The following is a 12,173-nucleotide window of genomic DNA, read 5'->3' on the forward strand; positions in this document are numbered from 1 at the left end:
TCTCAATTTTAAACAGAAAAGTCTAAAAAGATAAAGTGGGAGAAACATCCTTGGGAGGATATGTTGAAAGATCGTATTTAAACCAAGGATTTTTCAGGAGGGGGGATGAAGAATAAAGTTAATTAATACATGAGGGTCAGAGTGATGATAGGGGTCTGGATTATGTTCAGATTATGTTCGTACTCTGCCATATTCCTTTCATGCTTCTAAGGGTCTCCTGTCCACCTTCCCACAAACAATATTACATGCAGCTGAAAAATGTTCTCCCTTCTGCCGCCATCCTGATGACAAAGCTGTCCTCTTTTCAACTCAGAAAACTGCAGAATAAGCCCCTTTCCACACAATCACTAGCTCTTACTAGACTTTCACCACTCCTGCCTCCTCCTTCATCCCTCTTTCTCTAAAATTACCTCTCTTAACACCACCAAAATATATCCCCCAAAACTGTATTTCCTGCCTTTTGCCTGTTTCCAAGACTTTTGTTCGCTCTCTCAGGACACCCATTATTTACTGTAAATAATCACTTTTCCAGCCCCATACCCCTGCTTCACTTCTCTCTAATCCTCCCATGCCTGGTTTCTCCCCCCACTCTTTTAGCCTCTCTTTAAAATCCCCGATTTCTGCCAAACAATCTTAAATATTTCCTACCCAGCTTTTCTCCTGCAGATCTGCTTGCAGCATCCTATTGTAAATGTCCTTTTCCTCAACTTTTCATTCTTGTACATCAGCAACATTAACTCAAGTTACCCTTGGGGGCTACATTCTGATTTTTTTTCCATTCCACACCCAATTATCTCATCCTATGAATTTATGTACTGTAAATCTGTATTATCCCTTTATGCTCTTCTCTGGTTACTTACAATGTACTGCATCTTTAAACTATACATCCGAACTTACAATGGCACTGAAAAAAGTGACTTGTGACCACTTTTTACACTTACAACTTTTGCAGTACCCCCATGTCACGTGATCAAAATTCAGACTTGGCAATTGATTCATATTTATGACAATTGCAGTGTCCTGGGGTCATGATATATTGATATATTGACTATAATTTGTGTTGTAAATGTTGTACCTTGATGAAGGTATCTTTTCTTTTATGTACACTGAGAGCATATGCACCAAGACAAATTCCTTGTGTGTCCAGTCACACTTGGCCAATAAAAAATTCTGTTCTATTCTATGTAATCAGCTTCTGTGACCTTTTGACAACCAAAGTCAATGGAGAAGCCAGATTCAACTAACAACCAGGTTACAAACTTAACAATTGCAGTGATTCACTTAACAAGTATAGCAAGAAAGGTAGTAAAAGGGGGCAAAACTCATTTAACAAATGTCTCACTCAGCAACAGAAATTTTGGGCTCAATTATGGTTGTTAAGTCAAGCACTCCTTTAATGCTAATTACACTGATGGTTGATAATAAGTATGGTACTAATGTGCATACCCAGCAACTTCCAGTCCCCTACATATCAAAAATGCTTTTCCTAGTAACAGAAAACCTGTACTTTTTACCCCTTCCTGGTTTTGCCCCCAAATCCATTATTGTATTCCAATCCACACATCTCAATGTGCACTATCAACACCAAGTCGCTAAATTGTATACTGGAGGACCCCATGACCATTTTTCATCCTCCCAGTATAGATAGATCTGCCAGCATGTCCTCTGAACAAGTACTGTTACTGATTTTCAATGTTCTGATGAATTTTAACAGTATTCCTACAGTTGAATAGATGGCCTATATCAATAAATGTCATCGTATTACAGATAGCCCTCGATTTACGACCACAATTGTGTCCAAAATTTCTGTTAAGTGAGACATTTGTTAACTGAGTTTTGCCCCATTTTACCACCTTTCTTGCTCAGTTGTTAAGTGAATCACTGCAATTGATAATTTAGTAACCCGGTTGTTAACTGAATCTGACTTCCCCATTGTTGCTTGAAAGAAGGTCGCAAAAGGGGATCGTGTAATCTTGGGACACAGCAACAGTCATAAATATGAACCAGGAGTCAAGCATCTGAATTCTGAACATATTATCATGGGGATGCTACAAAGGACGTAACTATGAAAAACGGTCAAAAGTCAGATTTTGCAGTGCCATTGTAACTTTGGTCACTAAACAAACTGTTTGTTGTAAGTCGAGGACTATCTGTACTAACAGCTGACCAGTACCCTGTATCAATGTGTCATTATATTATTAAATAACCATTAGGATTACCCCTTCCCAAGATTCCTGTATCTATCTATATATATTTATTCTAACATCAAGGCAAACAGGGCTACCTTTAAACCTTCACTTCCAATTCAAGTCCTACTACACGTAGTCCTCGACTTACGATCATACTTGAGCCCAACATTTACACTGCCAAAAGTGAGACATTTGTCAAGGGGCATTTTGCTCCCTTTTACGACTTTTCTTGCTACAGTTGTTAAGCAAATCATCGCAGCTGCTCAGGTGGTTCCAATGAATCTGGCTTCCCCCAATGATATTCCTCGTCAATAAGGTGGCCTACAAAAGGGCCGTGGTGGCTCAAGGCTGTAAGAAGCCTGTTATTAAAACCAGCTGCCTGCAATTACTGCAGGTTCTAGTCCCACCAGGTCCAAGGTTGACTCAGCCTTCCATCCTTTATAAGGTAGGTAAAATGAGGACCCAGATTGTTGGGGGGGGCAATAAGTTGACTTTGTAAATATACAAATAGAATGAGACTATTGCCTTACACACTGTAAGCCGCCCTGAGTCTTCGGAGAAGGGCGGGATATAAATGTAAACAAAAAAAACAAACCCTATTCAGAACAACATCAGGAGATTACAAAAGATGATCAAAATGAGATCTGTGGGAAGGTGGCAAAATAGGAACCCAACTGCCAAGCATCCAAATCTTAAATCCCTGTGACCACAAGGATGCTGCAAGGCTCATAAAAGTTTGAAAAAAAACAACCGGTCATTCAGTCCCTTTTTTTTTCAGTGACGCTGTGGCTTTAGTGATGGTCACTAAATGAGCGGCTGCAAACCGAGGACTACCTGTATTTATCAGTTATTCATAACCCAGTCTCCCCACCCCCACCCCATCCTTAGGCAGATATTCATAATAAACCCGAATTGTGCCATCAGCGCCTCTGCTGACAAAATAGCCCAAGATCCGGACAGTCTTTCCCCCCACACCCAACATCGACCTAGTCACGGGTCTCCTCCAGTGAACGGGAGCAAAGCAACAGGATTACCCTCAAGAGCCCCGCGAGGAGGAGGAGGAGGAGGATGCCGCCTCCCCCTCCTCAAATGGCGGTTTCCCCCCTCACGGTCAAGATTAGCAACCGGGCAAATCATGAAGGGAATGACCGGCCTCCCCACCTTCAGCCCCAGCCAGCCGCCCATCAAAGGGCTCCTGAGGAGCCTTTCGGCATCCTCGGATGGCACTTCAACGCCGAAGTGGGGAGAAAAGCAATCCGGGACCGGGAGGGCGACCAGGTGGGGCCGGGCAAGCAACCGAGCGCGTCGCGGGCGGGAAAGGACGGTTTCCCCGGACGATGATGAAGGAGGAGGAGGAGGAGCCCCCCCCCACTTTGCCTCCCCTGCTGGCGCGAGGAGGAGACCCCGTGGCCTCCCGCCTCAGGACCGCGGGGCGCCTCACGCCGCTCACCTCCTCCTGCCGCCGAGTCCGGCGGCGCCCCCCAACCCCCCGCTTCGGGGGTGACGGCTCCGGCTCCCGCCTCGGCTCCTCCAGCGGAGCCCGTCTCGTCGGACGCCTCCAGGTCCATAGCTGGCGGAAGCCCGCGCCCGCCTCGCCTCGCCTCGCCTCAGCCCGCGACTCGCCGCCGCTTCGGCTAAGGAGAGAGAGAGAGAAAAGAGAGCGGGGGGGGTGGAGAGAGAGAGAGAGAGAGAGAGAGACCGGGCGGGAGACGACTCGGCAGCAGCGCGCAGGCGTTAGCTCGGCGGCCGGACCGCGAGGTCGGAGAGCTAGAGCGTCCGGGCAAAGGGACCGGAAGAGGAGGTTGTTACTGTTCGGCCATCCCCTCCAATGATAGGTTCCGGCCTGGTTTTGGAACGTTTAGGAAGCTTAGGCTGGGAGAGGGACGCTCTGGGAAGCTGGCGCTTTTCTATTGAGCATGTGGTGCAAAGCACATATATTGAAAGGAAACAAATAGGATAGGAACGGTAGGCACTTTTGTGCACTTATGCACTCCCTTTATAGTCCTCTTGGGAATGGGGTGAGGTCAATGGTAGACAGTTTTTGGTTAAAGCTTTTGGGAGTTGGAGAAGAGACCACAGAGTCAGGTAGTATATTCCAAGCATTAACAACTCTGTTACAAAAGTCATATTTTCTGCAATCAAGATTGAAGCGGTTAACATTAAGTTTGAATCTATTGTTTGCTCTTGTATTATTGCGATTGAAGCTGAAGAAGTCTTTAACAGGAAGGACATTGCAATAGATGATTCTATGAGTTAAACTCAGGTCATGTCGAAGGCGGCGGAGTTCTAAGTTTTCTAATCCCAGGTTTTCAAGTCTGGTGGAATAAGGTATTTTGTTGTATTCAGAGGAGTGGAGAACTCTTCTTGTAAAGTATTTCTCGACACATTCAATTGTATTGATGTCAGAGATGTGGTATGGGTTCCAGACAGGTGAGATGTATTCAAGAATGGGTCTGGCAAATGTTTTGAATGCTCTGGTTAGTAGCGTAGAGTTTTTGGAAAAGAAGCTACGTAGAATTAGGTTTACAACTCTTAAAGCCTTTTTTGCGATGTAGTTGTAGTGGGCTTTGGCACTTAGATCATTTGATATGAAAACTCCAAGGTCTTTAACAGGGTGGGAGTCATCTGTAAGGTAATGTCCATCAAGCTTGTACTTAGTGTTTGGGTTCTTTTTTCCAATATGTAAGACTGAGCATTTGCTGGTTGAGATTTGGAGTTGCCAAGTTTTAGACCAATCGGATACAAAGTCAAGGTCTTTTTGAAGGGTAGTAGTATTGTTGGTGGTGTTAAATAGTTTGACATCGTCAGCAAAGAGAACACAATAACTTGAGATATGGTCACAGAGATCAGTTGTGCATAGTATGAAGAGCGTTGGTCCAAGAACGCTGCCTTGAGGAACGCCACTTTTGACAGGGACAGGATTTGATAGAGCATAGCATAGCATAGCTGGCTGGAGAATTCTGGGAATTGAAGTCCACAAATCTTAAAGCTGCCAAGTTTAAAGACCTCTGCTTTAGGGCCAGAAGGATAGTTTGAATGTCCAGATTTGGGGGGGGGGGCATGTTGCATTTTTCTCCCCCCCCCCACAACTTGACGTTGCAAGCATATTGTGCGGTCCTGTTCTTTAATCATGATTCGTGGCCTAAACCACCATGGACTGGGTTTGCTGATAGCTATAAATCATGATCTACTGTGCAACATAGGTGAAGTTTTAAACCGATCAGCTGAGGGCTTAGCGGAATGTTCAAATGAGAATCGTATTTTCTTGTCCTCACGTTTCAACTCTCCCTATTTACTTGGGCTATTTTTTGAGGATAAAGCTAGAAATCACTAAGAGTGCCACATTAGAACTGTCAATTCAAGCATATTTGTTATTCGTTCGTGCTTTTTAATAAGAATTATTAACTGGAAAAGTGGGAGAACTGTGTTAATTTATGATGACCCAAAAAAATCAGGAGGATTCTGATAGATGTGTATACTGCCCAGAGTCGTCATGAATTGGGCAGTTTACAGTGTATATTAAATAAACATTAATAAACCAGTTTTTGCCACAATAAGACTAACACGGCTCTCCCTCTCCAACTCAGAAGACTCAATTCTTTCTTTGCAAACCAGGAACTCTGCCCAATATTTATTGATTGATTTTTATTGATCATTTAACACTGTAGAGCTGCTTGCTTATTGAGCATTCTAGGCAGCTGATAATGTATTTGTGGTGGGAAAAATTAAATTTTCCTCCCTGTCTTTTGGAAGTGACCAGACTCAAATCCAGCCCCTGACTTTGCTACCACCACCACCAGATGGATTCGTAACTGGCTGACCAACCGCACTCAACGTGTAGTCCTCAATGGAACTACATCCACATGGAGGGAAGTATGCAGTGGAGTACCCCAAGGCTCTGTTTTAGGCCCAGTACTCTTCAACAGCTTCATCAATGACTTGGACAAGGGGACAGATGGGGAACTCATCAAATTTGCAGATGACACCAAGCTGGCAGGAATAGCCAACACTCCAGAAGATAGGCTCAAGTTACAGAAGGATCTTGACAGACTTGAACATTGGGCACTATCTAACAAAATGAAATTCAACAGTGAAAAAAGTAAGGTTCTACATTTAGGCAAAAACAACAACAAAATGCACAGGTACCGGATATGTGGTACCTTGCTCAATAGTAGTACCCGTGAGAGGGATCTTGGAGTCCTAGTGGACAACCATTTAGATATGAGCCAGCAGTGTGCAGCAGCTGCCAAAAAAGGCAACACAGTTCTGGGCTGCATAAACAGAGGGATAGATTCAAGATCACGTGAAGTGTTAGTGCCACTTTATAATGCCTTGGTAAGGCCACACTTGGAATACTGCATTCAGTTTTGGTCGCCATGATGTAAAAAAGATGCTGAGACTCTAGAAAGAGTGCAGAGAAGAGTAACAAAGATGATTAGGGGACTGGAGGCTAGAACATATGAAGAACGGTTGCAGGAACTGGGTATATCTAGTTTAATAAAAAGAAGGACTAGGGGAGACATGATAGCAGTGTTCCAATATCTCAGGGGTTGCCACAAAGAAGTGGGAGTCGGGCTGTTCTCCAAAGCACCTGAGGGTAGAACAAGAAGCAATGGCTGGAAACGGATCAAGGAAAGAAGCAACTTAGAACTAAGGAGAAATTTCCTGACAGAACATTTAATAAGTGGAATGACTTTCCTGCAGAAGTTGTGAATGCTCCAACACTGGAAATTTTTAAGAAAATGTTGGATAACCATCTGTCTGAGATGGTGTAGGGTTTCCTGCCTGGGCAGGGGGTTGGACTAGAAGGCCTCCAAGGTCCCTTCCAACTCTGTTGTTGTTGTTGTTGTTATTAAATTGATCCTCCCTGCCCCAGAGAAAGCCCCCCTGTAATCCCATCTAAACCAAAGAATAGAAGTTTCCTCACCAGCTCATTGCAAGAGCCAGTCTAGCGGTTAAAGAACTGGGCTAGAAACCAGGAGAGTGAATTCTAGTCCAGCCAGCTGGATGACCTTGAGCCAGTCACAGCTCTCACAGCCCTCAGGAAGCACGCAATGGCAAACAGCTTTTGAAATGTTGCCAAGTTGCCAAAAAAACTGCAGGGACTTCTCCAGGTAGAACCTAGGACTCGCAAAGACACACATGTGCACACCAGCTCAAGTAGAGCCTCAGAGCAATCCTAGGAATAAAATTACAACATATTAACAAGCTGAGAATCTCCCAACAGTTTTATTATTCTATTATTTTACTTCTCTTTTATTTTCTTCCTATTTATTGCTGTAAACTGCCTCAAGTAGCTCTATGGTGAGATAGGCAGCAAATACATTTCAATCAATCAATCAATCAATCAATCAGAATAGAGCTGGAAGGGGCCTTGGAGATCTTCTAGTCCAACCCCCTGCTCAAGCAGGAGACCCTATACCATTTGAGACAAGTGGCTGTCCAGTCTCTTCTTAAAAACCTCCAGTGATGAGGCATCCACAATTTCTATTTGATAAATAAACTTTGTTTAACAAATAAAATAAATACATAATAAAATGAAATGCTTCATTAAAACCACTAATAAAAGACGGTTGTGACATGCAAAGAAAAGAACTCCTAGCCATACATATAAATATATTTACTTCAGAATAATTCTAAAGAATTGCCTCTTGAAAAAAGCACCTTTTGTACAACCATGACCTGGATGATTGAGAATCTCCATAGGCATCTTTGGAAGAATTTGCTTTAAGTTTAATTTCAATTAATATTTAAGACAATTCTATACTAGCGGTTTGAAAACATGCAAGTGCAAGTAGATTAATAGATACCATTTTGGTGGGAAATGGAAAATGTCTGGCTCCCAGGGTGGACATAACTGACAGGGAGATCTTCACCTTTTTAATGAACAATATTGAGGTATGAATAAAAGTATTACAGAACTTCCAAGGTATCTTAAATTGTTCCTTTTGGTCAGATTAAAAGCTACCACATTCCGTAACTACTTCTGGAAATATTTAGCGCGCCAGCTGTTTATGTATTTGAAGCTACTGCAGTAGTTTCCCGTTTTACAGAAATCTTACCGTTTTCCTCTGTACTACCTTGGAAAGAGTGCCATCTTCTGGTGGATATCACTCTCTGTATCTTTTTATTATTATTATTTGTTTTTAAAGATAGCTTTATTAGAGTTTTTAAGCTAGAAAGATAAAAGCTATCAAAAATGAACAGTGAAGAGAAAAAAGGAAAGAAAGAAAAATCAAAGCGAAAAAAAAGGAAGGAAAAAGAAATACAAAGAAATAACTTCCAAACTTTCTTTTACAACAGATATAAGTACAGGTCCTCGATTGACAAAAGCTCATTTAGTGATTGTTCAAAGTTACCTATGACCAGTGGTGGGATTCAAGTAATTTAACAACTGGTTCTCTACCCTAATGATTTTTCTAACAATCAGTTTGCCAAACTGCTCAGAAAGTTAACAACCGGTTCTCCCGAAGTGGTGCGAACTGGCTGAATCCCACCACTGACTATGACCGTTTTTCACACTTATGACAGATGCAACATCCCTGGGGTCACATGATCAAAATTCAGATAGCACTAGCACTTAGACTTATATACCGCTTCACAGTGCTTTAGAGCCCTCTCTAAGCGGTTTACAGAGTCAGCCTATTGCCCCCAACAATCTGGGTCCTCATTTTACCGACCTCGAAAAGATGGAAGGCTAAGTCAACCTTGAATGGGTGAGAATCGAACTGCTGAGCAGTCAGCAAACATAGCCTGCAGTACTGCATTCTAACCACTGCACCACCATGGCTCTTAGATGCTTGATGCTTGACAACTGATTCAAATTTATGACGGTTGCGATGTCCCAATGTGATCGTGTTGTGACCTTCTGACAAGCAAAGTCAATGGGGAAGCCAGATTCACTTAACAATGGTGTAACTAACTTAACAAATGCAGGGATTCACTTAACAGCAGCAGCAAGAGAGGTAAAATGTAAAATGTAAAATGAGGCAAAGCTCACTGAACAACTGTCTCACTTAGCAACAGAAATGTTGGGCTGGATTATGGTCCTAAATCAAGGACTACTTGTATAAATTCAAGTAGCTGACCTCCCACTCTAAGATTATAACATATGACTTTCGTTTTTTCTATTATCTACTTTTTTTTTCTAATATCAAATCCATGTATCACAACTTTATTTTTTTATGTTTCACAAATAAAGTCCAAAAGGGGTTTCCATCTGTTCTCTAATCAAAGCTGTCAATTTCAACATCTCAGCCAGCCCCATCAATTTCACAACATCCATTCCTCCACTGTAAGTAACGTTGAAGCATTCCACCATTATGAATATAGCATTTAGCAATAGCATTTAGGCTTCTATGCTGCCCCATAGCGCTTTATGTCACTCTCTGGACAGTTTACAGTGTAAGCATTATTTGCATATTACCTCAACAACCTGGCTCCTCATTTTATCGACCTCAGAGAGATGGAAGGCTGAGTCAACCTTGAGAGCACCATCAGGATCGAACTCCAGGCTGTGGACAGAATTTGCTTGCAGTACCTCAGTTTAACTACTGCACCACCAGGGCTTTGATGGCATATTAAAGTCTTGCTGTTGTTATAACACGTAAAAACAAAGTTACATGATCTTTTTCCAATTGTTTGTCCACCAGATCCAAAAGGAACAATTCTGGTTTCAATTTTAGAATGGAATAGAATAGAATAGAATAGAATAGAATAGAATAGAATAGAATAGAATAGAATAGAATAGAATAGAATAGAATTTTTTATTGGCCAAGTGTGATTGGACACACAAGGAATTTGTCTTGGTGCATATGCTCTCAGTGTACATAAAAGAAAAGATACGTTCATCAAGGAATTTTATATTAATCATTTTATATTTAATATTATAATATTTAATATTAATATAATATTTAATCATTTTATATTAATTTTTACATTTTGGGGGATTAATGTGTGTATTTGAATCCAAACCTGTTGATGTTTTTACATGTGCAAGATCATTCCTCCTGTGCTTTATTTTGTCATTGTCATATTCAAGCATTTGTTTATTTATTTATTGGCACACGTGTCTTAAATCCAGTAAGACTCTGAGCAGCTTGCATTTGTGATCACATGATTCTGGGACACAGCAGTGGTCATAAATAAGTTTCCAAGCATCTGAATTTTGATCACATGATCATGGGAATGCTTCAAACATCGTAACCATCGAAAAATGGTCATAGCTCACTTTTTTCAATGCCATTGTAACTGTGCACGGTCACTAACTGAACCGTTGTAAGTCGAGGACTACCTGTATATTCCATTTTATCAATGAGCATTCTTTGCTGGAAATCTGGGACTGGAACTTCCATCACTGAGCAACACGGTTGTTGAATGAGTTGCATGCAATTTTAGGACCTTTTTTTGCTGTGGTCATTCAGTGAATCCATCTCCCTCATTGACTTGATCAGAAGCCCCCTCGGATGGTCACAAATGGTGATCAAGTGACCCTGAGATGCTACAACCGTCATACACACATGTCGGATGCCAAACGCTTGAATTTTGAGTGCATGACTATGGAGATGCTATGCCAGTTGCTTATGCAAGGTCAAGTTGTAAGTCATTTTTTCCAGCACTGTCGTAACTTATTGGGCCTCTGTGGCTCAGACTGCTAAGACAGTCTGTTATTAACACAGCTGCCTGCAATTACTGCAGGTTCTAGTCCCACCAGGCCCAAGGTTGACTCAGCCTTCCATCCTTTATAAGGTAGGTAAAATGAGGACCCAGATTGTTGGGGGCAATAAGTTGACTTTGTATATAAATATACAAATAGGATGAAGACTATTGCTTAACATAGTGTAAGCCGCTCTGAGTCTTCGGAGAAGGGCGGGATGTAAATGCAAAAAAACAAACAAACCTTCAGACGGTTGTTAAATGAATGGTTGCAACTATATAAACAATAAATCTATTCCTTCAAGCCTGTGACATCCCTTTAAAGATTGGGAGACTGAGATTGGGAGAATCCCTTTTGCCTTGTCTTCTTTAGGTTTAGAAAGAGTGCAGAGAAGAGCAACCAGGATGATTAGGGGACTGGAGTGGTGGTGGGTTTCAAACTTTTTTTACTACCGGTTCTGTGGGTGTGGCTTGGAGGGCATGGCATGGCTTCGTGGGCGTGGCTTCGTGGGCATGGCACAGGAAGGATACTGTAAAATCTCCATTCCCACCCGACTCCAAGGGAAGGTTACTGCAAAATTCCCATTTCTTCCCAATCAGCTGGGATTTTGGAAGCAGAGAATAGATGGGGCGGGCCAATCAGAATTTTTACTATTGGTTCTTCAAACTACTCAAAATTTCTGCTACCGGTTCTCCAAAACTGGTCAGTACCTGCTGAAACCCACCTCTGGACTGGAGGCTAAGACATACGATGAACGGTTGCAGGAACTGGGCATGGCTAGTCTAGTGAAGAGAAGGTCCAGGGGAGACATGGTAGCAGTCTTCCAATATTGGAGGGGCTGCCACACAGAGGAGGGTCAAGCTGTTCTCCAAAACACCTGAAGGCTAGACAAGGAATAATGGATGGAAACTGAACAAGGAGAGATTCAACCTGGAAATAAGGACAAATTTTCTGACAGTGAGAACAATCAACCCATGGAACAGAAGTTGCCTTCAGAAGTTGTGGGAGTTTCATCACTGGAGGCTTTCAAGAAGAGATTGGACTGCCATTTATCAGAAATGGTGTAGGGTCTCCTGCTTGGGCGGGGGGTTGGACTAGATGACCTACAAAGTCCCTTTCAACTCTGTTAATCTGTTAAAGATCTGTTAAAAGGTTAAACAGACCCAACTCTTTTCATCCTTTTTCATAGGGTCTCCAAACCCCTCATCATCCTCGCAGCTTTTTCTTTTCACTCTTTCCAGCTTCTCAGCATCCTTCTTACATTGTGCAATAAGTGTAGTTCATATTTATTTATTTATTAAATTTATGCACCGCCCAACTCACTGTTG

The 12,173-nt window shown here is 42.2% G+C and overlaps 1 protein-coding gene across 4 annotated transcripts in view; it reads right to left on the bottom strand.

Moving 5' to 3' along the window:
* PIP5K1C (phosphatidylinositol-4-phosphate 5-kinase type 1 gamma) overlaps positions 1 to 3,912 on the bottom strand; it is an 87,531-nt gene extending 83,619 nt beyond the window's left edge. For 2 of the 4 annotated variants that reach the window (XM_058163501.1, XM_058163500.1), the window contains exon 1: positions 3,640 to 3,912. In XM_058163501.1, the coding sequence (XP_058019484.1) occupies positions 3,640 to 3,757 (118 nt within the window). In that variant the 5' untranslated portion in view covers positions 3,758 to 3,912. The remainder of the gene's footprint in view (positions 1 to 3,639) is intronic. The other 2 variants (XM_058163498.1, XM_058163499.1) reach the window with 2 other exon arrangements.
* Positions 3,913 to 12,173: the final 8,261 nt, after the last annotated feature.

Source organism: Ahaetulla prasina, chromosome 1 (genome assembly GCF_028640845.1).
Source record: "Ahaetulla prasina isolate Xishuangbanna chromosome 1, ASM2864084v1, whole genome shotgun sequence".
In the NCBI taxonomy this organism is placed as follows: Eukaryota; Metazoa; Chordata; class Lepidosauria; order Squamata; family Colubridae; genus Ahaetulla; species Ahaetulla prasina.